Source organism: Rhinolophus sinicus, chromosome 17 (genome assembly GCF_057876585.1).
Source record: "Rhinolophus sinicus isolate RSI-liver-muscle chromosome 17, RSI-T2T, whole genome shotgun sequence".
Taxonomy (NCBI): Eukaryota; Metazoa; Chordata; class Mammalia; order Chiroptera; family Rhinolophidae; genus Rhinolophus; species Rhinolophus sinicus.
In genome coordinates this window covers 130482164-130508776 of record NC_142517.1, presented here as the reverse complement: position 1 = coordinate 130508776, position 26613 = coordinate 130482164, and the positions used below count along the sequence as shown (strand labels likewise).

General features: G+C 35.3%; 1 protein-coding gene across 4 annotated transcripts in view; it reads left to right on the top strand.

Moving 5' to 3' along the window:
• Positions 1-26613, top strand: part of ZRANB3 (zinc finger RANBP2-type containing 3) — a 186212-nt gene that overhangs the window by 73074 nt on the left and 86525 nt on the right. For 3 of the 4 annotated variants that reach the window (XM_088793743.1, XM_088793744.1, XM_088793742.1), the window contains exon 3: positions 4393-4411. The exons of the other annotated variant lie outside the window; for it this stretch is intronic. In XM_088793743.1, coding sequence (XP_088649869.1) covers positions 4393-4411 — 19 coding nt within the window. The remainder of the gene's footprint in view (positions 1-4392; positions 4412-26613) is intronic. 4 annotated transcript variants of the gene reach the window in all.

Sequence of the window (26613 nt, the reverse complement as noted above, 5' to 3'; positions counted from 1 at the left end):
CATCCCTTTCTCAGCTGGATGTAAGATTCATGAGTTCGGATTTCCTTTCAAGTGTTCTACTAGATGTGATCAAACAATACGGTGAATGTTTAAATAAAAAAAATTATTACAGAGAAAGACACATTGCCATTAATCCCCCTCAAAACACTCCCCCTCACTTCGAACACACCTATCCCATCATTCTTACTACTTTCTGAAGCAGTTCTGGAAGTCCTTTCTCGTGAGTGTCTTTACTTCATCCTCCATCATGACAATGCGCTCTGTGTCACACATTTGCTTCTAGTATGACCATTTCTGTCAAAAACATCACAGTGTGTTCTCATCCACCTTATTCACTGGATCTGGCACTGTGCAATTTCTGGCTCTTCCCCAAAATCAAAATGACCATGAAAAGTAAAGGTTTTGAATCAATTCAGGACATCGAGGCAACCACGACTGTGCAACTAAAGATACTCACGAAAGAGGACTTCCAGAACTGCTTCAGAAAGTGGCAAGAATGAGGGGATAAATGTGTTGGAAGTGCGGGAGTATTTTGAGGGGGATTAATGGCAATGTGTCTTTTACTGTAATAATTTATTTTTATTTGAACATTCAGTGTATTGTTTGATCACACCCCGTAGGTCCTCTTCCATTGTTTTTTAGCTTCTAGTGTTGATGATAAATCCAAAGCCAGTTCTTTTTTTCCCCTTCATGGGTATTGTTCTTTCTATCTGAACCCTTACAAGGTTTTCTCTTTATTGTTAAGATTAATGAATTTCATAAGGATATCATTGCATATTTGTCTTTTCTCTTCAATCCGATCTGAAACTTGGTTACCCTTTCCAATTACCTATTAGAGGTGTTTCTTCAGCTCAGAGATATTTTCTTTTATTTAATTGTTACCTCTCCTTTATGTGATGTCTCTTCTCCTTTTGAACACATATTTTTGACATACTAGTTTTAAAGATCTATCCTTCAAGTATTTTTTCTTTTCCTTCAATATTTCTGTTTAACTTTCTGCACTGTGCTTTGAGATAATCCTTGCACTTAATCTTCCAGTCTACTTATTAGGTGTCAATAATGAGACTCCTTTTTTTTTTTTTAATTCATCTACTTCTTTTAGTTTGACAATCATGGCTTTGAGCTTTTGGAAGAGAGAGAGGGAAAGGGAGAGGGAGAGGGAGAGGGAGAGAGAGAGAGAGAGAGAGAGAGAGAGAGGTGCATTAGAATTTTAAGTGCTCAAACAATTTTTGTGCAGGTGTTTATCTTTCTTTTCTGGCACTTGTCTTTCATGAGATTTGTGTTCTGATTATTCACTCTTATTCTGCTCTCAAATGTCGGGCCTCTCACATGGTCAGCTTTTTTTCTATGGTGGCTCCTTGGAAATCAGTTTGCTGATTGCTGAACTACCCTTAATAGCAGGAATCCTAGAGGTTTGAATGGGCATAGTACTTAAAGCTTAAGGACAACCTGCCCACTAGAGATACCTGCAGGAAGCCTAATGCTCTCTAAACTACTTGAACTCTCCTAGTTTCCAAAGTTGGAAGACCCACCTGTCTCAATTAGGAAACTCCAGCATTTCAGAGGGATTGAAGGTAAAGTCTTCAGATACCTGAAAGCCATTCTGTTCCAGTGACCCATACCCCTGTTTTTGCCCAGGGCTCTGATGCTGCTTTTCAGTTGGTTAGCCACCCACAAGGCAATTTATCTGCAGACTAGTTGGCTCTGATGTTATCCTAGTAGAATTGTAAGCACTATCCAATAGCCTGTAGGTCTCAGCACCTGCTTAATTCTAAAAAGTTAGGGAACTTAGAGTTGGACATAGAAGAGAACAAGCCACAGTCAAGTTGTCATGTTTCAGAATACCTTGTATCCTCACTCGTTCGAATGCCATTTACATTCTGATGACTCTCAAATTTATTTTTTCTCCAGTCTGTACTGTTCCCGACTCTATATCCAGTGGCCTACTTAATAGTTCAACTTGAATATTGTCGTGCAGGAAACCCTGCTTGCTGCATCATTTGTTGTGCGAGGCATCCTGCGGGGCCTCTGGTCCCACTCCCCACTATGTTCTCTCTGGCAGCCGGGGGAGACACAGCAGTAGTAGCCACACGATCCGCAGTCAGCCATTCACTTCTCTGCCTGCCAACCCACCAACCAATCAACGCAGCCCCGAAGTTACATCAGTAACCAGTTGGCCAACCCGTCACAGCTGATGTCCAACCAATCACAGTTGATGGTCATTCACCACCCGAGCCAGCACCTCCCCACAGGAGGCCGAGAGCTTGGAAACTGCTCTCTGGGACTCTGTCCCCACAGATATCTAGCAGCTACCCCGAAGTTTACCTGTTCACACTGAAATTTTGATTGCCATCCCCAGACCTACTCCTCTCCCAGCCTTTCCTATCTCAGCGAATGGCATTACAACCATTTTTCACAGTTAATTACTTAAGCCAATATCTTAAGACTTATTCTTGGTTTCTCTCATTTTTACACCCACATCCCAGGGGACCGGCAAACCCTATTTGCTGTATTTTCCAAAAGTACCTGAACTGATCACTTCTCTCTGTCTGCACCCCTTCCACTCACCCATGGGGCGTGGTTTCCCTCCTGGTCTGCCGCACGTGCCTCCTGACTACTCTCCATGCTTCTGCTCTTGCCCCCTACAGTTTATTCTCTATGAGCCAGAGTCAACTTTTTAAAAGTTAAAATGTTGCTTCCCTCCCAAGGATTCTAAGAAAATCCAGACTCCATGCCATTGCTCATAAGGCTTTCCATGGTCAGGACCCCAGGTGCTTTCCAACTTTTTCTTTCTTTGTTTTTTTTACTCTTTTCCATGACTCACTGCACTTTAGTCACATTAGCTTCCTTGCCCTTTTAAAACTACTCATAACTATCTTATCTCAGGGTCTTGCACTTGCTGATCACCTTGTTGAAACTACTCTTCCTCCTGATTTTCTCATACTTCCCTTCCTCATTAAATGTATGTCTTGCTGAAATCTGTTCACATTGCCTTATCATAAAGACTGTTTCTGACCACTCTGTAAAATAGACCCTCCCCTGCATTCCCTACTCCACCTTACCCTGTTTTAGTTTTTGTTTTGTTTTTTTAATAGCACTGAGCACCATTGAAATCATGTGCTTGTCTATTTATTGTCTTCTGCCGGTCAGCCTCTATGAGGGACTTTTTAACTCACTGATATACCCGCAGCACTTAAAACAGTGCTAGCTACATAGTAGACACTCAATAAATAACATACACTTCAAGGGACATTTTTACCAAATTTGAGTTGGATTTTAAAATGAAAAAGTAGGCATATACATGAATTTTCCTGGAAATAAATGATGTTTTTCAAAGTAATTGCTTTTTTATTTTTACTTTTAAGGCTTGTTTGCAAAAAAAATGTAGTAAATCTTTTACTCTTCCATGTTTTAAATTTCAGTTAAAATATTTCTATTTTATTTTTCCGTAAAAATACTTACTAGGTAAGTTGACATATTTTTTCTTTTTAAGAACGAAATTCCATTTTACTTGTAACTCTTTCCTTGATAATATATTTATTACTAAATTCTTAATTTGTGTTTTATGTTAAAAGAAATCTTATAAAATTATATAATGTCAAGACCACTGGTAAAAAAAAAAAAAAATAGAAGGAAGGAAACTAGAAATAGCGACTTGATTCCAACTTTTTGTATTTCAGTATTTTTTTCAGATTGCCTGGAAATCCCTTCAATTAAGAAATTAGTTTTTCCCTGTGTGATGTATACTCACTATCTCTAACCTGACCATCCCTGTTATTTTTTTCTTTTTGTGCTTTGCTTTTTCTTCTTTTTAGGATCGTAGTTTATGCCCCCAACCTCAATTTTCAGTGGCTAGAATTGACTTCTACTGGCTAATACAAAAAAAAATAGAGAAAATTTAGCAAAGTAATAGCAGAAACCAAAATTCAGCTTGAAAATAGGTTTAACATATCTAGTATCGCATATATAATTATATGTTGAACATATTGATATGTGGTTGACATTTATTTCTTGCACTTTAACCCAGCATTCTTTTAATATCTAGGGAAAACCAGTTCTAAGGTTTCATGATAAGGAGGGAAGTCGGCACAATCACTGCTATTTTGCTATATTTTTGAAGGGTCATTGTAGCCATCTCCATGGGTAGGCAGTGGGAACAGCACATCTGAAGCTCTGACGCTCCCACATAGCCAAATGCAGTTGGCAGCTGGAGAGTCTTACAAAATCAGCACTGGCCCATGTTCTCATGCACACTTATACACACCTCTCTCGGGCTTAGTACTTTAACATATTTGTAAACTGTTTTGTGGCAAGCTCCTTAATCTGAACTTTTAAAATGGTTGACTTTAATAATTAAGACATTAATTGGGTTTTATTTTAATTTTTTTTCAGGTGCATGGTGGCTGATGAAGTAAGTGTTTTCATGATTTTTTTGTCTTATTAATTTCCACCAATTTTTAGTGCCTACTAATTTACCGTGTACTGTCTGTCTGCCGATAGGACTATATTTCTACATATGGAAAGAAGGAAAGAGGGAGACAGAGTAAGGCAGGGAGGGGTGTGGAGAGAATAACAGTAGAATGGATGTGTATGTGTGTGTGCACGTGCGTGTGCATATAAGACGTGTACTTGGACCGTATATTATTAACATTAGTGATCCAAAATTCTGTATTGTTGGCCTAGGAAGAATGAATGTGCTTTGAAATTCAGCTCCAAATGAACTGAACTTTTCTACTTGTCGTAATATACTGCTTGCTTAAAAAGCTAAACTTTTCAGATTTTTTTTCTAAAGGTTGTTAGTTGTTTTGTATGAGTACAAAATATGTTAAAATGGTATTTTATTATTAATAAACAATTTGATACATTTAACTGGTATGTACTTGTATATATTGGATTCATGTTTTCTCACTGAAATGGAAGTTCTTGTTATATAAACTGTGATACTCTTTACATACATTCTTAGAGTAATGTAAATCAGTAAACTTCTAATTTGAATATCAGGTTCGGAAATGTGCTGCTGTTTTCATGATGCCTTTAAAGCATATGACAGCAAAACATATACACTTAAAAATATATTAGAAACGAAGAATATGGATACCGAATTTTAAAAAAAGAAGTAGAACCGTACAAGATTCTGCCAGTTAACTGTCTTTTAGTTTTAGTTACATGATAAACTCACCAATGATTTATCTCTATGGTCTCTTCTTTAGGAAAAAAATGAATAAGAATATAGCATGAATATGAATGCTGTGCAAAAGGTTGATATAGACTTTGTTGGTTCATACTGATTTATAATTACCTAAGGAATTGAACTCTTCATTCCACAGGCACTGTTTAGATTAGATGTTATAGTTAGAAACAGTAATTGCCTGCGAAGGACTTCAACATGTAATTGAAGAGAAAGGACACAGATATTTGGGAAACAACAGAAATTTGCATTTTGGAACAGGATGAATTCCAAAAGGCTGTTAATAAATTAATAATTTTGAGAGTCCAAAATGACTGAAAGAGGCTTGTGTTTTACTCCCTGAATATGTTTATGCCAAATAGGAAAGTAAATTCATCACCCAAAATCTCAAAACTAAGCATAACCGTTTTATGTATCTATAAAATATATACACTTGTATGTGACATACCAGGGGTGCCAAAAAAATGTATACACATGACTGGTATTCATCTTTTGTTATCAGGATATATTGTGTATGACAATTTTAATACAGTTTTTTCCTTTCTTGAAATGTGTCTATATTTTTTTTAGCACCTCAGTATGTATGGATGTATGTGTATTCATATTTTTTTAACAGACCAGTTTTATGTTCACAGAAAATACATTGTAAAAGGTAACACTATCTTAATAATCTCCACATGCAATTCATGGAGAAAGTCATATTAGCAGCTATGGCATATCATTGCTACCTTGTTCTTCATTTTGATGTCTTAGTGGTTTGGATAGGCCTTAAATCTATGGAATCATTCATGGATTGAAATCAATGCTTGGTCAACACCTTAATTCTCCTATTCTCCAAAAAACTCCTGTCTTCCCCTCAGTGAACATTACACTAAGGATTGTGAAAGTTCATGATGAACCCTTAGCTAGCAAGAGTTTTTCACTGTATCGTCACTTTTCCTCAGCTCCTGTTACTTACAATCACATAGCACTTGTCACGGTTTGAGTGATTTGTGATCTTTCAAAGCCATTCTTATTTTTAAATTTAATAAATGTAAAAGAACCATTTAATATTTCCTCAATACTTAAAAAAAATTGTCCATTTTTGTGTCCGTCATAATTACTTCTCTCTTTTCACCATCATTTTAAGGACTCTCATTCTTTTATAGCTATTCAACTTTGCAGGGCTTATTATAGCAAATCCTGTTAATAATGTTAATTAAGAAAAAACCCTCAACTTTACAAATGAGTACAGAAAAACAGGCTACAGCAGTAAACAGTATGATGTATAAGTCTAAGATCTCAGCTCACAACCACTAATGACCTCTGGTAGTGGTAGAGTTGAAATGTCATTTTTATGAAATCTTTACCAAGCTAGTGTGGATGAAAGTTAGTTAGTAAATTAAAAGTGCTGAAATGGAAAGAACTTGTATATATGTAAATTATGTGAACTCTGGTTTGACCTTCATTCTGTTTTCTAATACTATCCTCCTTATCACAAAATGGTACTGAAATCAGAGAAGGACATATAGTTTATAATTTGGAGGTCAACTACCTTTTGATTTTTAAATTAAAAAATATGGTTTTTATGATGAATATTTGACTCATCAAATAGCTAAGACTTAAGAGAGCAATTTTACATCTCTTACTGAACCTCCTTATTTTATTTTAATATATTTATTATTTTTATAAATTTTATTGGGGAATATTAGGGAGCAGTGTGTTTCTCCAGGGCCCATCAGCTCCAAGTCATTGTCCTTCAGTCTAATTGTGGAGGGTGCAGTTCAGCTCCAAGTCCAGTCACCGTTCTCAATCTTTAGTTTCAGGGAGTGCAGCCCACCATCCCATGCGGGAATTGAACCAGCAACCTCGTTGTTAAGAACTCACGTGCTCTAACCAACTGAGCCATCCGGCTGCCCCTCCAGAAGCTCAATGGTAGCTCGTCTTCAATTTAGTTATGGAAGGCGCAGCTCACTGGCCCATGTGGGAACCGAACTGGCAACCCTGTTGTTCAGCGCTTGCACTCCAACCAACTGAGCCACCCTGCCACCACTGAACCTTTTTTTTAGCTGCTTGAACCCACTTGGAGTATTATATAATTTAGCTGTCTGATGTGATCTTTCTTCCCTAGCTTTAAAACAAATGACTTACTTGGTTTTGTGTGTGTGTGTGTGTGTGTGTGTGTGTGTGTATTTGGTGATGGGGACTAAAGTAGAATACTGACAAAAAATGTTACACAAAACATTTACTGCTATTTCTCCCCCTTCTTCTAGTATTTTTCCACTATTATCTGTTTCTAATATATTCAATCTTTGTGGAATTATATATCTCTCTACTATACACCAGGGGTCCCAAAATAAATGTATACAAGTGGACACTTGGCTCAACATTGCTCAAGCAGTAGTTCGCCATCATCAAAAGTGTCTGGACGATGATGGTAACCGCTTTGAGCACCTCTTGTAGTTGCAGAAGTCAAATATGACTTGTATTCATCTTTTGTTATTGGTGTATATTGAGTATGATAATTTTAATAGTTTTTTTTCCCTTTCTTAAAATATGTATACGTTTTTGGCACCCTCTGTTATAAAGTAATCATTAACTTTAAATTGGAATGGTGATTTAAATTCTGTTTAATTGTGTGACCATTATTTATTTCAATTATAAAACTATACGTCAGGTAACCAACAAAGCTGCAACTTTTAGTAAAATTAACTTTGCAAACCTAGCTTAAACTGTTTTAATTACTTCTTTTTCCCCCCTCTTGGTTTTATGCAATTAAGTGTTGTTTCAAGAAGTGTATAGTGAATATCCAGAAACTGCTGTGAATTTGTATTCCATAAATAATGGAATTCAGACCATAGTTTGTGGTCAAGCTGGTGCACTATTATCTTAATTGCTTTTTAATTATTCCTTTTGAACCACTGTGTCTTTCTTCTGTTGTTCTTCAGTTGAAAATCATTGAAAATGTTAATTCATAAAAAGATTTTAAACGTGAAAAATAATTTCACATTAACACAAACCAGGATATACATGGAGAAAAACAAACCTACATACTTCCTACCTTATTTGTCAAGTATTTAAAGGCTATTGTTCTTTGTAAAAACTTAGTTTTTATAAAATTTTGTAATGTTAGTTTTTACTTTAAGGAAATTGGTTTAACATCTTGGATCTACATGGATAGCCTGATATTGTGTCATAATGGACAAAATTTTGTCAGTTCACAGATTCTGTCTTCTCTTGTCTATAGTATTTATTATCAAACTCAGAAAATTCCTACTTTCCTTTTATGTAATATTTTTTGTTAGTACTTTAGCCCCCCTCACCACACAACACACACACGCGCGCGCACACACACACACACACACACACAGATTTTTCTTAAATTTCTTTCCTGTTACTTTAGTAAACATTTAGGGTGTGGGGAGAATAGTATACCAAATAAAGTATTGCTTTCCTTCCTCTTTCAAAAGAAAAGGAAACTTTTGTCAAGACCACGCTGCTTGGCTTGGCTACCTTTGTGACATATTAATAGATAAATATTTGGAACAAACGTCCTACAGTCATCATTATGGATGCTTTTCTTTTGGTTAAGGTGCTTCTCTGGAGGAAGAGTTTGGAAGGGAGAGGCAGTGGGACCTGTTCAATGCTGGGAGAAGTATTTCTGCAAGCTGATGTCAAGTTTGAGAAACATTGTCAGTTTCTCTGCAGGCAGAAATGTGTACGTGTCTGTAAACACTGAGATACCCCTTTGGAAGGTGATTTCTGCCCAGAAGACCTTAAATTTGATACTGTCATACAGACTTTGCCAACATTAATTTATACGTTTGAAGAATAAGAAATTAACTAGATGTGAAGAATTTTACTTTTCTTTTTATATAAGCCTGACCCTGGTTTGACAAAGTAAGCTGAAATGGAAATCTTTATTCCGTTTTCTTCTATATATCCTAGCTTTCCTTTACCAGGACCAACTTGAATTTAACACATCCTCCTTGGAGCTCTTACTGTTTCGAAGTCATAACCCTTCTTTGTTATTGGCACATTTTTGTTGAATAAAGGAACTGATTAAATAGTTAACAATACACGTACGTACATATGTGTCAGGTTCCATTCTTGTGTTTCACATGTATTAATTTGTGTCATCCTCACAACAGTTTTATAGGGGTATTATTATTATTATTATTATTATTATTATTATTCTCATTTTGCAGATGAGAAAGATGAGGCACAGAGAGGTTAAGTAAATTGCCCAAGAACGTACAGCTAGAACATGCTAGGAGCTGATGTTTGGCCAGAAGCAATCCAGCTCCTGTCTATCAGTTACTATCCTATACAAAGTTTCCAGGTACCAGACTTTCTATATTTTGAAACAGGATTTCTTGAGGACAGAAGAATCTGCAAGACATTCTTCTTGCTCAAATGAATGAAGCTGAATGTTAGAATGAAGGTGATGGCATTACAATTTTGTGCTAGTGAGATTATCTGTGCTCCTTTAAATCAGTAGAATTTGCCTGCTTTCTTCCTTTCCTTATTTCTAAGGCCATCTGTATTATTTGGGGATGTTCCTTTTTTGAAAATAAATTTTTAATTTTAAAATTGTTTTGAATTTATAGAATTGTTGTGTGAAAATGGTACAGAGAGTTCTCGTATACCTCATGTCCAGTCCCCTATTATTAAGATTAAGATGGTATATGTATCTCAAAGAACCAATATCTGTGTATTATTAACTAAAGACCATACCTAATTTAGATTTCCTCACTTTTTTTCTAATGTCCTTTTTCTGTTCCAGGATCCCATCCAGAATACACATTACAGTTAGTAGTCCTATCTATTTAGGCTTCTCTTGGTTGTGACAGTTTCTCAGACTTTCCTTGTTATGAAGATCTTTACAGTTTTGAGAATTAATGGTTCAGTATTTTATAGAATGTTCCTTAATTGGAATTTGTGTGATGTTTTTGTCATCATGTAAATGTGTTTGGTCATCGTGTAAAGTGGTGTTGTCATCATTTCACATCGAGGGGACATACTGTCACTAGACTTATCACTGTTGATGTTGACCTTTATCACCTGGCTTGACGTAGTGTTTGTCAGGTTTCTCCACTGTAAAGTTGCTGTTTTTGCCTCCTCCCTTTCCATACTGTATTTTTTTTAAAAAAAGTAACTATATGCGGCCCAGGCTGAAGGAATTGGGGATTTACACTCCACTTCTTTAAAGGCGGAATAAATACATAAATTATTTAGAATTCATTCATTCATTTACTTTATTATATATTTATATCAGTATGGACTCATTCATTTTATATTTTAGGTTATTATCCAATACTACTTTGTTTTTTGCTCAAATTGTTCCAGTTTTGACCATTGGGAACTTTAAATTCACTCCTGTGTCCCTTTGACATGCCTCCTTCATTGTGGGGTATTTTGTTTGGGGTTTTGAGTTTTGGGGTTTTTGTTTATTTGTTTGGTTTTCAGGGGTTTTTTTCTCAGCATTTTCTTACTTTTTGGCACTACAGGGTGCTTTGGGCTCATCTTACATGTTTTCCACGCCAGTCCTAGAATCGGTCATTCCTCTAAGAAAACCTGTGCCTTTTATTGAAGAATGATATTAGAACCAGGATCTAAGTGCTAGGTGTACTCATTTTTACTGGACTGTCATTTTCTTTAGCTCCTCTCAGCTGACAGAGCAAGGAGATAAATGTGTGTATACTAACATGTGTGTATACATATATTTTATATATATATATATAAAATCATCTGTATCTGTAATTAAGCTAGACATGAGTTCAAACTGATGTCTGCAACTCTAATCAATTACCACATGGATCATTCTAGCCCCTCTTCCTCCTCACTTATCTGTAACCTCCCACTCCAACAGTGAGAATCCTGGCGCCCATCATCTGCCATCCATTTACTCAATTGTTCAGTTTCAGTATGCATGTCTGGTGGTTTCGGTATTACTAGCCTGTACCCCCGTGGGAAGGAAAATTGTCAACTACAATGCAGTGCTTATCCTTTTGCTTTATTCTTACAAACCCCACTCAGTTTCAAAATGGTGGGGGTCAGTGCCTTATTTCTCTCCTCCATTCAGTGAGCTTTTCATACATTTATAATACATTTAAGTTCTTTCCTCCCACTGTACATTCTATCATGAGGTCCCTCTACCTCCTTAATTATTTCTTAAATACCTGTATACATTAAAGTTTACTCTTTGTAGTGTAAAGTTCTATGGATATTCACAAGTGATTCATGTCTCAGTTCACCATTACAGTATCACACAGAATAGTTTTACTGCCCTAAACAGTCCCCTGTGCTTCACTCATTTACCCCCCCTCCCCCTCACCCCCCCCCCCCCCCCCGCCAGGCCACAACCCCTGACAACCACAGATAAGTGTAATGAATCTATGATTTTGCCTTTTCCAGAATGTCATATAATTGGAAGCGCACCTTTTTCAGACTGGCTTTTTCCACTTAGCCATTTAAGTTCATCCATGTCTTTTTGTGGCTTGATAGCTTCTTTTTAATCACTGAATAATATTGCATTTTATGCTTGTACCATAGTTGGCTTTCCATTCACCAAAAGGAAGGAACAGCCTAGTTTCTTCCTGTTTTTCACGATTATGAATAAAGCTGCTGTAAACATTCACGTGTAGGTTTTTGTGTGGATATGACCAGTTGAGTAGTTATCTAGGAGTGCAATTGCTGGACTGTATGGTATATTCCTTTCCCAGAGCTGCCATAAGAAAGTACCATTTAACTCATTGGCTTAAAACAACAGATAGTTATTCTCTCCCAGTTCTGGAGGCTAGAAGTCTGAAATCAAGGCATAAGGAGGTTTGGTTCCTTCCGAGGACTCTGAGGGAGAATCTGTTCGATGCCTGTCTTCTAGTTCTCGGGTGATGGCCAACAGGCCTTGGCGTTTCTGGACTCGTAGCTGTATCCCTTCAATCCCTGCCTCACTTCAGTTCCTGCCTCCATCTCCACGGGTCATTCTCCCTGTGTGTCTATGTCTCTTCTCTCATGAAGACATCAGTCAGGCTGGATTACGGTCTCACACTACTCCTATACGACATCATCTTAACTAATTACATCTACAGTGAGCCTCTATCCAAATAAGGTCACATCCTGAAGTACTGAGGGGATGGGACGTCAGTGCATCTTCTGGGCAAGGGAATACAGTTCAAGCCCTAATATACATTAAGACTGTGTTCACTTTTCTCAGAAACCGACAGTGTCTTCCAAGGTGCCTGCGCCATTTTGCATTTTCATTAGATATGAATGAGCGTTCCTCTTGTCCTGTAACCTCACCGCCGTTGGTATTGTCACTTAAAAAAAAATAATACAAAATTTTAGCCATTCCACTGGTATCTCATTATTTTTCAAATTTGCAGTTCTCTAGTGACATGCAAGTATATGACGTCGAGCCTCCTTTCATATGCGTATTGGCCATCTATGTATCTTCTCTGGGGAGGTCTCTGATCCATTCTTTTGCCCATTTTTTAATTGGGTTTTTTTCTTTTTGTTGTTGTTCAGTTTTAAGATTTCTTTATATTTTAGGTGCAAGTCCTTTATCAGCTATGTGTTTTGCTAATATTTTCTCCCAGTTTGTGGCTTGTCTTTTCATCTCTTAAAAGTATCTTTTACAGAGCAGAAGTTTTTAACTTTAATGAAGGCCTACTTACTGATATTTTTCTGTCATTGATTGTCCTGTTGGTCTTGTATCTCATTGCCAAATCCGAGGTCACCCAGATTTTTTTCTATGCTATCTTCTAGGGGTTGTATAGTTTTGCATTACACTTAGGTCTATGATCTCTTTTGGGTTAATATTTGTAAAAGGTATAACATTTGTGTCTAGATTCTTTTTTTGACATATGGGTGTCCCATCATTCCAGCACCATTTGTTGAAAAGACTATTCTTTCTCCACTGAATTACCTTTCTTTCTTTGTTAAAGATTGTTTGACTATTTGTAGGGGTCTATTTCTGGGTTTCTCTTCTGTTCCATTGATCTGTGTCTGTTTTTTCGCCAATACCATGCTGTCTTGATTACTGTAGCCTGACAGTAATTCTTGAAATTGGGTAGTGTGAGTCATCCAACTTTGTCTTCTTCAGTTGGCTATTCCAACTTCTTCGCCTTTCCATATAAATTTTCAAATCAGTTTATCAATCTGTGCAAAATAGCTTGCTGAGATTTTAATTGGGGTTGCTTTGAATTTATAGATCAAAGTAGGAAAAATCTATAGAGCAAATTGGGAAGAAACCTTAACAATGTGTCTTTGATCCATGAAGACAAAATATCTCTCCATTTATTTAGAATGTCTTTGATTTTTTTTCTTTTTTCTGTTTATCAACATTTGTTATTTCTTATCTTTTTGATGATAGCCATTCTAACAGGTGTAGCTGATATATCATTGTGATTTTGATTTCCATTTCCTTGATGATTAGTGATGTTGAGCATCTTTTCATGTACCTGTTGGACATCTATCTATATATTTTTTGGAAAATAGCTATTCAGATTCATGGCCCATTTTTAAATCTGATTGTTTAGTTTTTGTTGTTGTTGCTGTTGTTATTTAGTTGTATGAGTTGTTTATATATTTTGGATATCAACCCCCTAACAGATATATGATTTGTAAATATTTTCTCCCATTCAGTAGGTTGTCTTTTCATTTTGTTGATGGTTTCCTTTGCTGCTCAGAAGCTTTTTAGTTTGATGCAGTCCCACTTGTTTAGTTTTTCTTTTGTTGCCTTTGCTTTTGGTGTCACATCTAAAAAAATCATTGTCAAGATGGAGATCAAGGAGTTTTTTGCCTATGTTTTCTTCTAGTTTTATGGTTTGAGGTCTTAGGTTCAAGTCTTTAATCCATTTTGATTTTATTTGTGTCTATGGTGTGAGATAGTGGTCCAGTTTCATTCTTTTGTATGTGGCTGTCTAGTTTTCCCAGCACCATTTATTGAAGAGACTGTCCTTTCCCCATTTTATATTCTTGGTTCCTTTATCATAAATTAATTGACCATATATGTGTGGGTTTCCCAGTGTGTCTGTTTTTATGCTAATACCATACAGTTTTGATTACTATAGCTTTATAATATCATTTGAAATCAGGGATCATTATGCCTCCAGCTGTGTTCTTCTTTCTCCAGATTTCTTTGGCTTTTCAGGGTCTTTTGTGGTTCCATACAAATTTTAGGAATTATCTATTCCTATGAGAAATGCCATTGAAATTTTGTTATGGATTGTATTGAATCTGTAGATTTCTTTGGGTAGTATGGACATTTTATCAATATTAATTCTTGCAATTCATGAGTACAGAATATCTTTCCATTCATTTGACTCTTCTTCAATTTCTTTCATTCATGTTTTATAATTTTCAGTGTATAGGGTAAATAGGATCTTAATTTCTCTTTCTGATAGTTTGTTGTTAGTGTATAGAAACAATAGATTTTTGTATATTGATTTCGATTCCTGCAATGTTCCTGAATTCATTTATCAGTTCTAACAGTTTTTTTGGTAGAGTCTTTTGGACTTTCTATATATAATAGCATGTCTACAATCTATACACTGTTTATTTCCTTTTCTTCTCTTTATTGGTCGACTAGTACAATTTGAATAGGAATAGTGAGACAAGACACCCTTGCCCTGTTCCCTATTTCATGGGGAAAGAGTCCACTTTCTCACCATTATGTAGTAAGTTAACTGTAGGAATTTTTTTAGATGCTCTTTACCAAATTGATGAAATTCCCCAGTGTTACTAATTTTCTGAGAGCTTTTGTCATGAATAGGTGTTGGAGTTTATCAGTTGCTTTTTCTGAATCAAGTAATATGATATGATTTTTTTTCTTCTTTAGTCTTTTGATGTTGTGGATTATATTTTTTTATATTCAAGTGTTGAACCAGTCTTGCATACTTAGGATAAATTCTACTTGGTCATGGTGTATACTTGTAATTCGTCTTATACGTTGTTGGATTTGATTTGCTAATATTTGAGGATTTTTGCATCTGTGTTCCTGAGAAGTATTGGTTCGTACTTCTCCTTTCTCATAATATCTTCGTCTGTTTTTGGTGTAAGGGTAATGCTGGCCTCATAAAATGAGTTAGGGTGTGTTCCCTTTGTTTTCTGAAGGCCAAAGCTGAATCAAATGAAAACAGTCACTGTTTACTGCCACTAGAGTTATATTCCTAAAATTCTCCATTGCTTCCTGTTGCCTGTAAAACACTTCACAAACTAGCCACTACCTCTTTCTTTCATTCTTTTTTTTCTGTTCTTCTCCTGTGTAAATTTTAGTGACATTTCCATTTCTCTACTTATTGTAATATCTACTACTTATTATCAGAGTCATATTGGGCAGGTTACTTAATCTTTCTGAGTCTCAATTTCCTTGTGTAAAGTAGGGAGTAATAATACTTTTGTCATGAGATTGCTTATGTAAGGAAGAGGATAAATACATCTCAGCTTTTCCTTTCCTTTTCTCCTATTCCCAAACACCGTAGGTTGTGTGCTTCTATATCTCTAAATAGGGTGTTCTTTTTCTGATTCATTCCTTTCCTTCTGTCTTCAGTACTTTCCCCATGTCCATCTAACAAAATCATCATTCAAAATCCTCTTCAAATATCACTTCCTTGTGTCACCATCCTTGGTGCTTCTTGGTTCCTCTGTGCTCCAAATTCTACTATCATTTGAATTATGTTCTACTCATCTGGTTCTCTCCCGTAAAACGGAACTCCTAGGACTGAAGCCATGTCTATCTAGCAGTGTCTGGGGAATAGTAAATTTCCAGTTGATGCCTTCCAAATGAATGAATAAGAAAGGGAAAGAGAACTTATGTTGTCTTATTAATTTTGTTGTTGTTGACTACTTGAGAACATTTGAGCTCATCAAGACAGGTCTCTTCATCTGAACAAGAAGGAAATCTTGTGTACTAGAGATGAGTACTTTAAATCAGATCCAAACCCAGTATAACCCACCTCCAGTTATCCTAGGCAAGAAGGTAATGAAGAAGAGTTTCTGTTAAGTGAGTTTTGGGGCTTGGAGGTCTTTAAAAAAACAAAAAAACAGCATTATTAAAATGTGTAGCATAGAGTATTCTTGCTGTCCTGCAAGTCATTCTTCAGTCTGAATTTTTTTTTTATCTTGAACAGTAGCAACGGACAAATGCAACTGATTACATTTTCAATTTTAAAGAAGTTTACCCTGATTTCTTTGGAGGCTGATGTAATTTTATTTAGGGCTCCTGCTGTTTTGCGCAGCTGGGCTATTACAATGTTCTCTCAATAGTCTTGGACAAAATTCAAAATGAAAAACAGAGGTGACAGCAATGGTGATTTAAACCCTGCCCAGATAGAGTCAGACACAAAGCATCTTCCTGGAATATAACGTTTACTATTCACATAAGCGTTTGAAAGGCACAAAGCCCCAATGCCATTATCTTACCCTAAATCACTGTTATTATACGTTAACAGTTCCAAGTACATTGTAAGGAGAATGCTGCAAACATTCCTGCCTCACCAGTTTTTATTAAACGGATTGTTCTTAATGAATAGAAATTATTTAAAATTGGGAGGGGTGGTTAAAATTAAGTATCACCCCATAATCTGCTTTTCCTTTTTCAGTTATGGCCTTAAATTTCCACAGAACTTTAAAAAAAATCCCAAAGAGGCCACAGCTGCGCTGGGAATTGGACAACAATTCTGCATATACATAAAGGCTCCAGAGTTTTCATAGAGAGTGGCTAGGGATTTTTACTAGTTCAGGTCTTATTTCTTTACATTAGAATGTTTTAAAGCCATTTTTTTCTTTAGCCATTGATTAACCTATCTTTCATTCCTATATTCAACAAATTAATATTATTGAGGGTCTTCTATTTGCTAAATTCTTAGGAATATAGATTAAGAAACAATATCATTGAGGGTCTTCTATTTGCTAAGTTCTTAGGTAATAGATTTAAAAAGCCTCTGAGAAGCTTTCAATCAGGAAATGAAGGATGGGTGGGGGGGAGTGTATGTCTCTGTGTGGTCTGTGTAAAAGGTAGGATACGAGAAATGAAGTTTACAATATAAATTCTGTGGTACTTTTGTAGAAGGAACATTAATCCCAGCTTAAGTCAGAAGACACTGTGGAGGAGGTAAATTTGAGATGGGCCTTCAGAAGTAAGAAGAAAACCAGCACTGAAAAAAAGGGAATTGAGTTTATTGACTGGGTAACTTTCCATGGTTTGTGAGCTGTATTTCACAGAACTGAGGGCATGGGGCTGTGAGGTCCTTAATTTACTTCAGCCATAGCTGTCTGACTTTTTTGGTTTTGCAAATGTTGAATTTCTTTGTAATGTTTTCTTTGAAAAAGGCTTACACTGCTTTTTAAAAGTTTAAGAACTGCTTTTCTAGATTGTTAGTGTCCTCTTTTTGTGTATTACAGTGATGTGAAGTGTGTATCTTTCTTAATCTTTATTTAACTTTACTCATAAGTGATTTAAAAATTGTCAGTAGAATGATTCAATCTTTGGTGTTTTCTGCAGGTTCTAATCTATTTATTCTCCTCTCAAGCTCTAAAGTTAATTTAGAAATTATTTTTTTAACAATGATGATATTTCCCTATTTGAAATTTTATGTCTATAGGAAATATTTAGTCTATAGGAAATGAGATATTTCTAGGGGGTTAAAGTTTTTAGGAGAGCCAAGCATCCAAATTTTTTTACCATAACAATTTTGAAGGGAAGATTTTCTTTCAAGTGGTCTCTGTATATTCCTGCTGATTTAAACATTGTACACTACACGTAATTTAACCTCTTTTCAGTTACTTAAGATCATCAACTATTGAGACAAGTTAGACCCTTTCCTTAAATCTCCCTGGCATTTTAAAATTATGTGTATGCTTCTTATACTTAGTTTTTTCTTCCCTGTCCTAAGTGAGTTTCTACATAAAATGAAATGACTCTTTATCTGTTTTTATTAATATTAGTACTGAGACCATTAATGATAAATAATAATAAAGAGGATAAACAAATACTATTAGCTGAATATTCTTGTCACTTTTCACATTTTTATTTAAAATCCATCTTTAGGTTATTTCATAATATATGATTAATTCATCAATAGAGTTGGTCATCTTTTTAAATTCTAACATTAATTTCTAACATTTATTACTTTTTTATTCTAACATTTTCATAATATTTTTGTTGTTTTTTAACTTGCTGGTTTACTACATAGTGTAAACTATGAATTTAACGAACTATTTTCTCTACTTTTAATGTCACTAATATTTCAGTAAAATGAAATCAAGACCAGGTTTGATCTTAACATATGCATCTTTCTCATATAAATTAACTTTTACTTATATTTTATTGTTATAATCATTAATACTTTTCATGTAACATTTGTTTTGATTCTAAACCCAATTTGAATTTATTTCTTAGGAAGATTTGATTAGATAACATTTTCATCAAATTTTCTGAAGTTGAGATATATTACATTTTCTCTAGTCAACTAGTTCCACAAAACCAGAGTCATTTTTTAATTTGACATGGGTAATATTTAATAAATGAGGAATGTGACTAGCATATGATGCTATTGTCATAATTTTGACATATCTCATTTCTTTTTATGGATTAAAATTGAATTCCTTAAGTAATAATTGATGGGCTATGCATTTCTGAGCTTTTTTTGTACATAGATTCATTTAAGAAATTTGGAGCCATTACTAGTTCTAATAGAAGACAAAGGAAGAGAAATAACAAAGAAATTATCCACTAACATATTTAGTTCTATAGGGAAAGCAAGGTGCATCCCTATTCAATAAAAATGTCAGAAACCAAATACATTTCACCTTGCTATAATGCTTCCCTGGGGTTCATTGTATTGTAGGAGAAATTATCTATAACTATGTCTAATGTAGAAACAGCCTATACAACTTCCATTCTAGAGAAGAAAACTATATAGTTTGGGGCCAGAAAAATCTACCTTGATTTAGGGTGGTTGTTTTTTAGACAAAATAAGTCATCTCTTTAAATGTTCTCTAAACATACTAAGAATTAATTTGTTAGTAATAAGTACTTCTAAAATATCGATGGTTTTCTCCTTATTCTTTAGTAGTCCTGGTTTTTTCTTTATACCTGTTAAAAAACAAATTCCAACCAAGTAAATATGAGGATCTAATTGGCTTTATTAAGCAATTCATGAATATGGCAGCATCCCATTTAGCAACTAGAAAGATGTTCCAAGGGTTGTAAAAATGGAAGGTTTTTATAGGAAGAAGCGTAGGGTAAGGGATATATTAACAAGAGCAAAGAAAGGATCAGTTTTAGGCCTGGACCTCTTTTCTTTGGGGGAAAAGACCAGAAAGGGTTTTTATCTTGTAGATCGCCTCTTCTTTCCATGGGGGATGGAGAGGATCCATTGTGACAGATTACTTGTGTTTGGCCAGAAAGTTCCAGCTTGGTTGATTAAGATTATGTTTCTGAGAGAGGTTAAAACTGCAGTCACATCAGGTATTAAATCTAGGTTTAGCATCAAGGGCTTTTAGCACGCGTGATGCCATTTCGGGCCTGTGGTTTTCTTTAACATAAGCGAATTTTAACAGCAATTTTAATTTTGGGTTAGCATTCCATATCTTTTTTTTAGAATGACAAATTGAGTTTACAGCCTTATTTGATTCATATTCTTGCTTCAGTTTCAGCAATAATACTCTAGCCTAATCGTAGGTTTGGTAGCCATCCTTCCCTTTTTCCCTTTTGGAAGCTATCTACCCAACTTATTAGGGCTCCATTTTTAGTCAACAGTGGCATTTTGGCAACTGGTAGAAGATGTGATCAGCATTTTGTTTCTTCTTGCTTGTTTCCTTTTCATTTTATGTAACCATTTAAGGAAGTTAATTCTTATTTTTCTTTTTAAAGACTTATGAGGGTTCCTTTTTACTTTCTTTTTCATATACATTGGAACCATCTTAAAAGGGTCTCAGTTCTGAATCTGAGTAGTGAATCTCTGACATTTCTTAATTAACATTTTCAAAAATTACTGGATTGAGATTTCAGGTTCTTTCTAATGGTTGGTTCTTAAGCGATTGCTATGTATCAACACATGAATTGACAGATTAATACAAATACTTGTTCAACTGAAAGCATTCTAATACCTTGCAAACATTTTGTCTATGAACCTATTGATTGATTTGCTTTTGATTAATTTGTATTTGATCCCTTATTTTGGAAGCAGAAGTAATTTTCTTCTTATCACAAGTAAGTGGTAGCCTTATTTATTTACTTCACTTTCACCATAATTTTTTATGTGTCATTATTTAACTGAAGAAAATATTTTATTATACTGATCTGGATTTTGACGTGAGATTCTTTATTCTTAATTTCTGACATTGTCTTCAAGTTATAGTGTTGCTACACAAAAAAAGGATATAAAGCACCACACTGTAATTATTTACAATGCTAAGCAAGAGATTTGCTCATCTTATCCTTTATAAAATCTCTAGCTGAATTGATCTATAATCATTAATGGCAGTAATTAGTTTTCCAAGTGCAAATGTTCATTGTCTGTTCTTTGTGTGTTAGTCCTTGTTTCCGTATACTTCTGAAAGACTCCTTTGTTTGCATTTGTGATCAGCATATTTACAGTGTTATATAACATGGATAATTTCGTATTTTCATATAACATGGATAATTTTGTGTTTTTCTTTCCTTTAAAAATACATTATATTTGATTTCTCTGTGTTCATTACTAGAAATTTTAGTGATGTAATTTATTTATTCTTCCATTTGTTAAACAGTTATGTTTTGATCATAGCAGCATAAATATAGCACTTTAATTGATTACCTGAAATAACAGGTAATCAAAACAATGTACAAATAAGATTCCCTTTAAGAGGTTTTATTGAACTTTTGAAATTAGTTTTTTCTATTAAATTATTAGCTCATCTAACTAGATTGTGAGGTTAAAGCCAAATTCTGTTTTTGTGAAAGTTATTCTATGTACCATATAGCAAAGTAGGAAGCACTGTGATTATACTTCCTTGGAATTGTAATTGAAGATCAACTAAGAAACAAAATTCCCCAGAAATTAATAAGAGTAGTAAATGGTGGAAGAAGTAACTAGGAAGATAAGCATTAGTTTAACAAGGTTTATTTGCAGATTCCTCTGGTGCCTCCCTGGACTGATAAGAGTCTGTCTCCAGTAAAAGGAGAATTTATTTCCTGCCTTTAGGCAGAAAAGAGGGAGGTTTTTCTGCATTTATGGCTTCTTAATTGCCTTTAGCTCAAAATAATTTTTATGGCAAAGAGGCATATTTTGGGGTAACATATTCTGGTTTCCTTCACTAGCCAGTTTTCCTAACAGCATTAGTTGAATGAACCATGTTTTCATTGGCTTAAAATGCCACCTTTATCATATACTCGATTCCCATATGTATTTGGCATGTTTCTGTACTCTGTTCTGTTTCATTGCTCTATTTTGATTATTTCTTCCAAAGTATCAAACTTTTTTCATCTTAATTGGGAACTAGTTACTTACCTAAATTCTTTAGTTAACGCTTAGGAACTGCTACTAATAATGGTAATCATTTTTCTATTGATTCTTTTGGTTTCACATTATCTGCAAGTAATACACTTGTTGCCTGTCTGTTCTAATATTTATATCTATCATTTCTTTCTCCAGTTTCTAATATCAATGGCAATGTATTTTTCTCCATTAAGCATGATATAGCCTTTTTTGGCTGAGATACATACTTTTTTCATGTGAACAGATTATCCTTTTAGTAATAGTTAATAATAAAGGGCTTTTATTAAGAATAAAAACTGCATATTTTTAGTTGCCTTCTTGGCATCTAAAGATTATCATATGACAGTTTTCCCCTTTGATCTATTAACCCTGTGAATTGTAGTAACAGACTTTCTTAGATTGAACAGTCTTGTTATTCCTGGACTTGAATGCCTCTTGATCATATTATTCTTTTAATGGTCTACTGAGTTCTGTATTCTGGTAGTCTACTTAAAATGTTTATACCCATGCTCAAATGTGAGATTGAGCTTTGATTATCTTTTTGATGCCTTTCGTGTTTTACTATCAGTGTTACACTGACTTTTTAAAGTAATTTTTAAAAAATTTGTAAGTTGTTATTTTTTCAGCACTGTCTGGAATGGTGTCCTCTGGGCCACTCCTTCCAAAATAGGACAGCTCACTTGTCTTTCCTCCCAGCACAACTGACTCAAGGTTGTAGACCTGTAACTTTGTCTTTCCAGCCTTTTATCTGGAAGTTATTTCATCCTTATAAAAGAGCTGCAAGAATATGAACAGTACCAAGGACATCCATATAACCTTTACTCCAATTTTCTGTTGATAACATTTTATCCCCTTTGTAAAGATGTGATTTTTTTAACCAAACTTTCCTAAAGACTTGGGAAGAATAAAGCTACAGTATTAAAAATGTAACATGTAACTGCTAACACTAGAAATGTCTGTTCTTCAAGTCACATGCTCAGACCCAACCTCTGTCACTGCAGACCTCCCCACGGCCTTACTTTTTGCTCTCCTGCACCTGGCCAGCAGCAAGCTGTGCTTGGCGCACGAGTCTGCTTGCATTCTTCTACCATCCTAAACTCAGATCTTGTCTTTAGAAAGAGAAATTTTCATGCCATCTTGCTGCCCTCTGAGGCCGTCCTCCTTTCTAGCCTTGCCTGATCCCACTGTTTTTCCTCCCGGGAAAAGCTTGCTCTCACCTATGAAGAAGAGCCAGCAATCCGGGAAGTGTGACAGCACCCAGTACCCTCTTTGGTCTTAAGTAAGGAGAAGTTCCGCGTGGGATGTCCTCATCCCTATGCTCTGTCCCCTGCTCTTTGTCTCCTAGGAGACAAGAACATGTGAATAAACACACACACACACACGCACGCACACGTCTAAGAACAAACAATAATTTTCAGACATACTATCTCAACTTCCATATAGGAAAGAAAATTATAAATTAATCTATAAGAACAAGGAAATAGTTCTGCTAACACATATACCTCCTTAACAATAATAAATAGAATAAATAGTAGAACATAGGATTTCAGTCTGACATTTCCCCATGTAGGTTTCTTTACTTACCTTTGTTCTTCATTAAGATTTTAAATCTGCCTAGCCAAAAGAGTCCGTCAAAGGAGTCTCTTCTGGAACAAGTGAGCCACTTATTCTAAAGACAAACCCACATCTCTGCCCTTAAAAGGTACAAGCTGCTAATCACTTTAAAACTGGAAAAATTTTCTAGTTTCAAAATAGTCTCAATCAGCAGACATCTTCTGTATGCAGTTGCTGTATAAAAGCAGTTATGATATAAAAAATTGAAACTGAAATTCTATGTGTCAATTGGGATCATTGTTATTGACTTGCTCTTCATAATTTTGTGGAATAAGATATTAAGAAAACGTAAAATTATTCTCCCAAATAAAACAGTGGTTTATTATTTTGAAAACATTGATAAAAACCTACCCTTGACATTAATTTATTCTATTTAGTTCTTCTAATGTAGTACCCTGACAGTTGTACTATTATGGAGTCAAGACTTTGGTTCTCAATAGGTGATTTCGCCTTAATTGTGATAAAATACTGATGACTCCACTTGAACAAATTCTGTTGTAGTTAGAGCCACAAGCTTTGAACCACCTCTTAAGTGTAGTTATTTCTGTATACCTAAATTACTTGAAGTGTGTTATTACTTTTATAATTGAATGTAATGCTATTTAAAATTCTTGGCAAAATCCTGCAATCTAAGTATATATTTTATCCTCCCAACTCCAAGTTTCTGCTGGGCTTCTTGGAACATGTGCAGTTTAGGCAGAGATGTCGGCAGTATTCCGGTGCTCAGGAGACAGAGATGGAGTTGAGCCTTGTTTAGGTAGAAAAGTCTTGGTAAATCTTCCTGCCTGGGCTTATGGTGACCCCAGAAGGGCCACCCCCTAATATTAAAAACCATACCCTAGGAATAAGGGCAAAACTGAAATAAACTCTAAAAAAGCCTAAAACCAAGTCTTAAAAGGAATGAGGTATTTGCTGGTACTCAATCTGCCTGCCAAAAGACACTTAACCTAATTCCCACCGGGAGGAAGATAACATCATCCAAAGAGTCTATAATTTTTTTATCCATGATGTCTGGAATCCAATCAGAAAATATAAGGGATGCTGACAAAACATCCTGAACAAAAGACTGAATACAGAAGAAAAAGTAGATCATAGAAAGAGCCCATAGGTGATATTGATGTTTGATCAGAGAGGGACTTTAACACATCTATTATTTTATTCAAAAAAATCAAGGAAAAGGTGAACAAAAGAGATGAAAAATTTCAATAGAGAATTTAATCTATTAAAAAGAATCTAAAACTAGTTTAAAACGGATGCTAATGAACATTATAGAACTGAAAAATAACATCTGGAATTAATAACTCATTCAATGAGTTTAAAATAATAGCAAATTAGATACAACAAGACAGAATTAGGGAACTGGAGGATAAAAATATCCAAACTTCTAATCAGATTAGCTTCCCAGAACACCAGGTTTATTCTTATTCTTACCTGGACATAGGCTAGTTCCCTCTCCCCCATCCTCAATCCAAAGCTTCTCTTTTTTCAGCTGGCTTTTTTCCACCTGTTGTTTCAAATCCCATTTCTATATATCACTATTGAAAACCTACATCCCTAATCTCCGTCACAGACAGTATTAGGACTTTTGATAAGTGGTTCATCAGTAGGTGCCAGGCCGGCCAACGTAGAACACTGTTAGTCACACTATGTGAAATGCACACTATGTGAAAGGCAGCTGATTGGCACCAAGTAAATTTGGCAACAAGCAGAAGGTAAGGACCCAGTGATAGAATCTGAGTCCCAGAGAAAGAATCCTACGTCCCGGAAAAATTAGGGAAGCAATATAGATGCCTATTTCCAGAAAATATTGAAATTAAGAAAATGGGTTATTAAAACATGACAGGAATCAACCACGGACCCACAACTCTGGCACAGAGTTGGTGTGCTCCACACACACAAAATAAGGCCATGGCTCAGTTCCTGCAACTGTCCTTGGGGTTAGAGTTGTTGGGGGAGAAGCAGCAACACCAATGACCCCCGCCAAGTAAAGATCTGTGATTGTTAAATGTCTGCTGACTTGGAACTCAGTCAGTCCCAGAATCTAATAAGTTTCAGTGATCTCAGCTATTAGGATTGGAAGGCTTTGAAAACGGGGAAACATACCAGTCTTTGTACCATATGTTGGTACATAATTGCACTTTGGTTTGGTTTCACAAATTATTTTTAAATGTTATTTTCTCTTCAGGCTATGTCTACTACCATCAAGGAAGTCTTAAATCTGGCTATGTGGACCTAAAGGTTGAGTTATCTGCTACTCCTTGGAAAGACATATAGAATATTAAGGTGTTAAACGATTTAATTTTATAATAAAGTATGTAATGTAAGCTCTGTGTGTGCTCATTCCTAAGTTACCTTAACCTGTCACCAAGCCCTGCTTAACTGAACTTCAATTTCATTCTTAAATACTAGGTAGAAAACAAGTCTTGTCTTCAACTGGGTTTTGTTTGAAAATGAAAGCTTTTAGACTTAGCTTTGTCTCTGTACTGCCTCAAAATACGGGAATGGTGGGGTGGCAGGTTAGCTCAGTTGGTTAGAGCGCGATGCTTGTAACACCAGGGTTGCCGGTTCAATTCCCACATGGGCCAGTGAGCTGCACCCTCCACAACCAGATTGAAGCAACTACTTGACTTGGAGCTGATGGGTCCTGGAAACAAACACTTAGAATAAAGAAAAAGAAAAAAAAAACACACAAAGCATTGGAATGGTAACTAATATTACTGCTCTTGGATGAAAAGCTTTTCAGTTACTCCCTCCCCCTTTTTAAAACTTCAGACACTTTTTCTGTGCCTGGCTCTTGCCTGTCCCAGAAAATTTAAACCACTTGCTCTTTATGTAGTCATTCTTCCATTCATTCAAACAATATCTGAATAGTTACTTCATGAGAAAAAAATCACTGCCTACATACTATGTATCTTGTTTCCCTTTGTCAGTCTTTATTCCAAACAAAAGAATCTTTTCTAAGCAATTCACACTAGTTTTCTCTTTTCTCTTTGAGTTTGAGTTTTATATGTGTAACTTTGCTTGAATTATTCTAAGATTACTTTTGTTGTTAACAGCAGTAGTAAAAAGAAAAATATATACACCAAACAAGGTTTTCTTAATAGAGACTTTGCTAAAAGTCTAGAATTTCCTTTTTCTCATTTCACTCAGCATATAAAACTAATTTTAAATTAATTGTTTTAGGTTTCTATATCTTTTTTCTCTTTGAATAGTCTGGTAAGCAGGGCCTGTGTCTTTCAGTCTTTCTCTTTCACATGGTTCACAATTGTTAACTACTTTTCCTTTAAAAATCAGGATTATTGAGGTATAGTTCAGCCTTTTAGAAATTCACCATTTTTTAGTGTATAA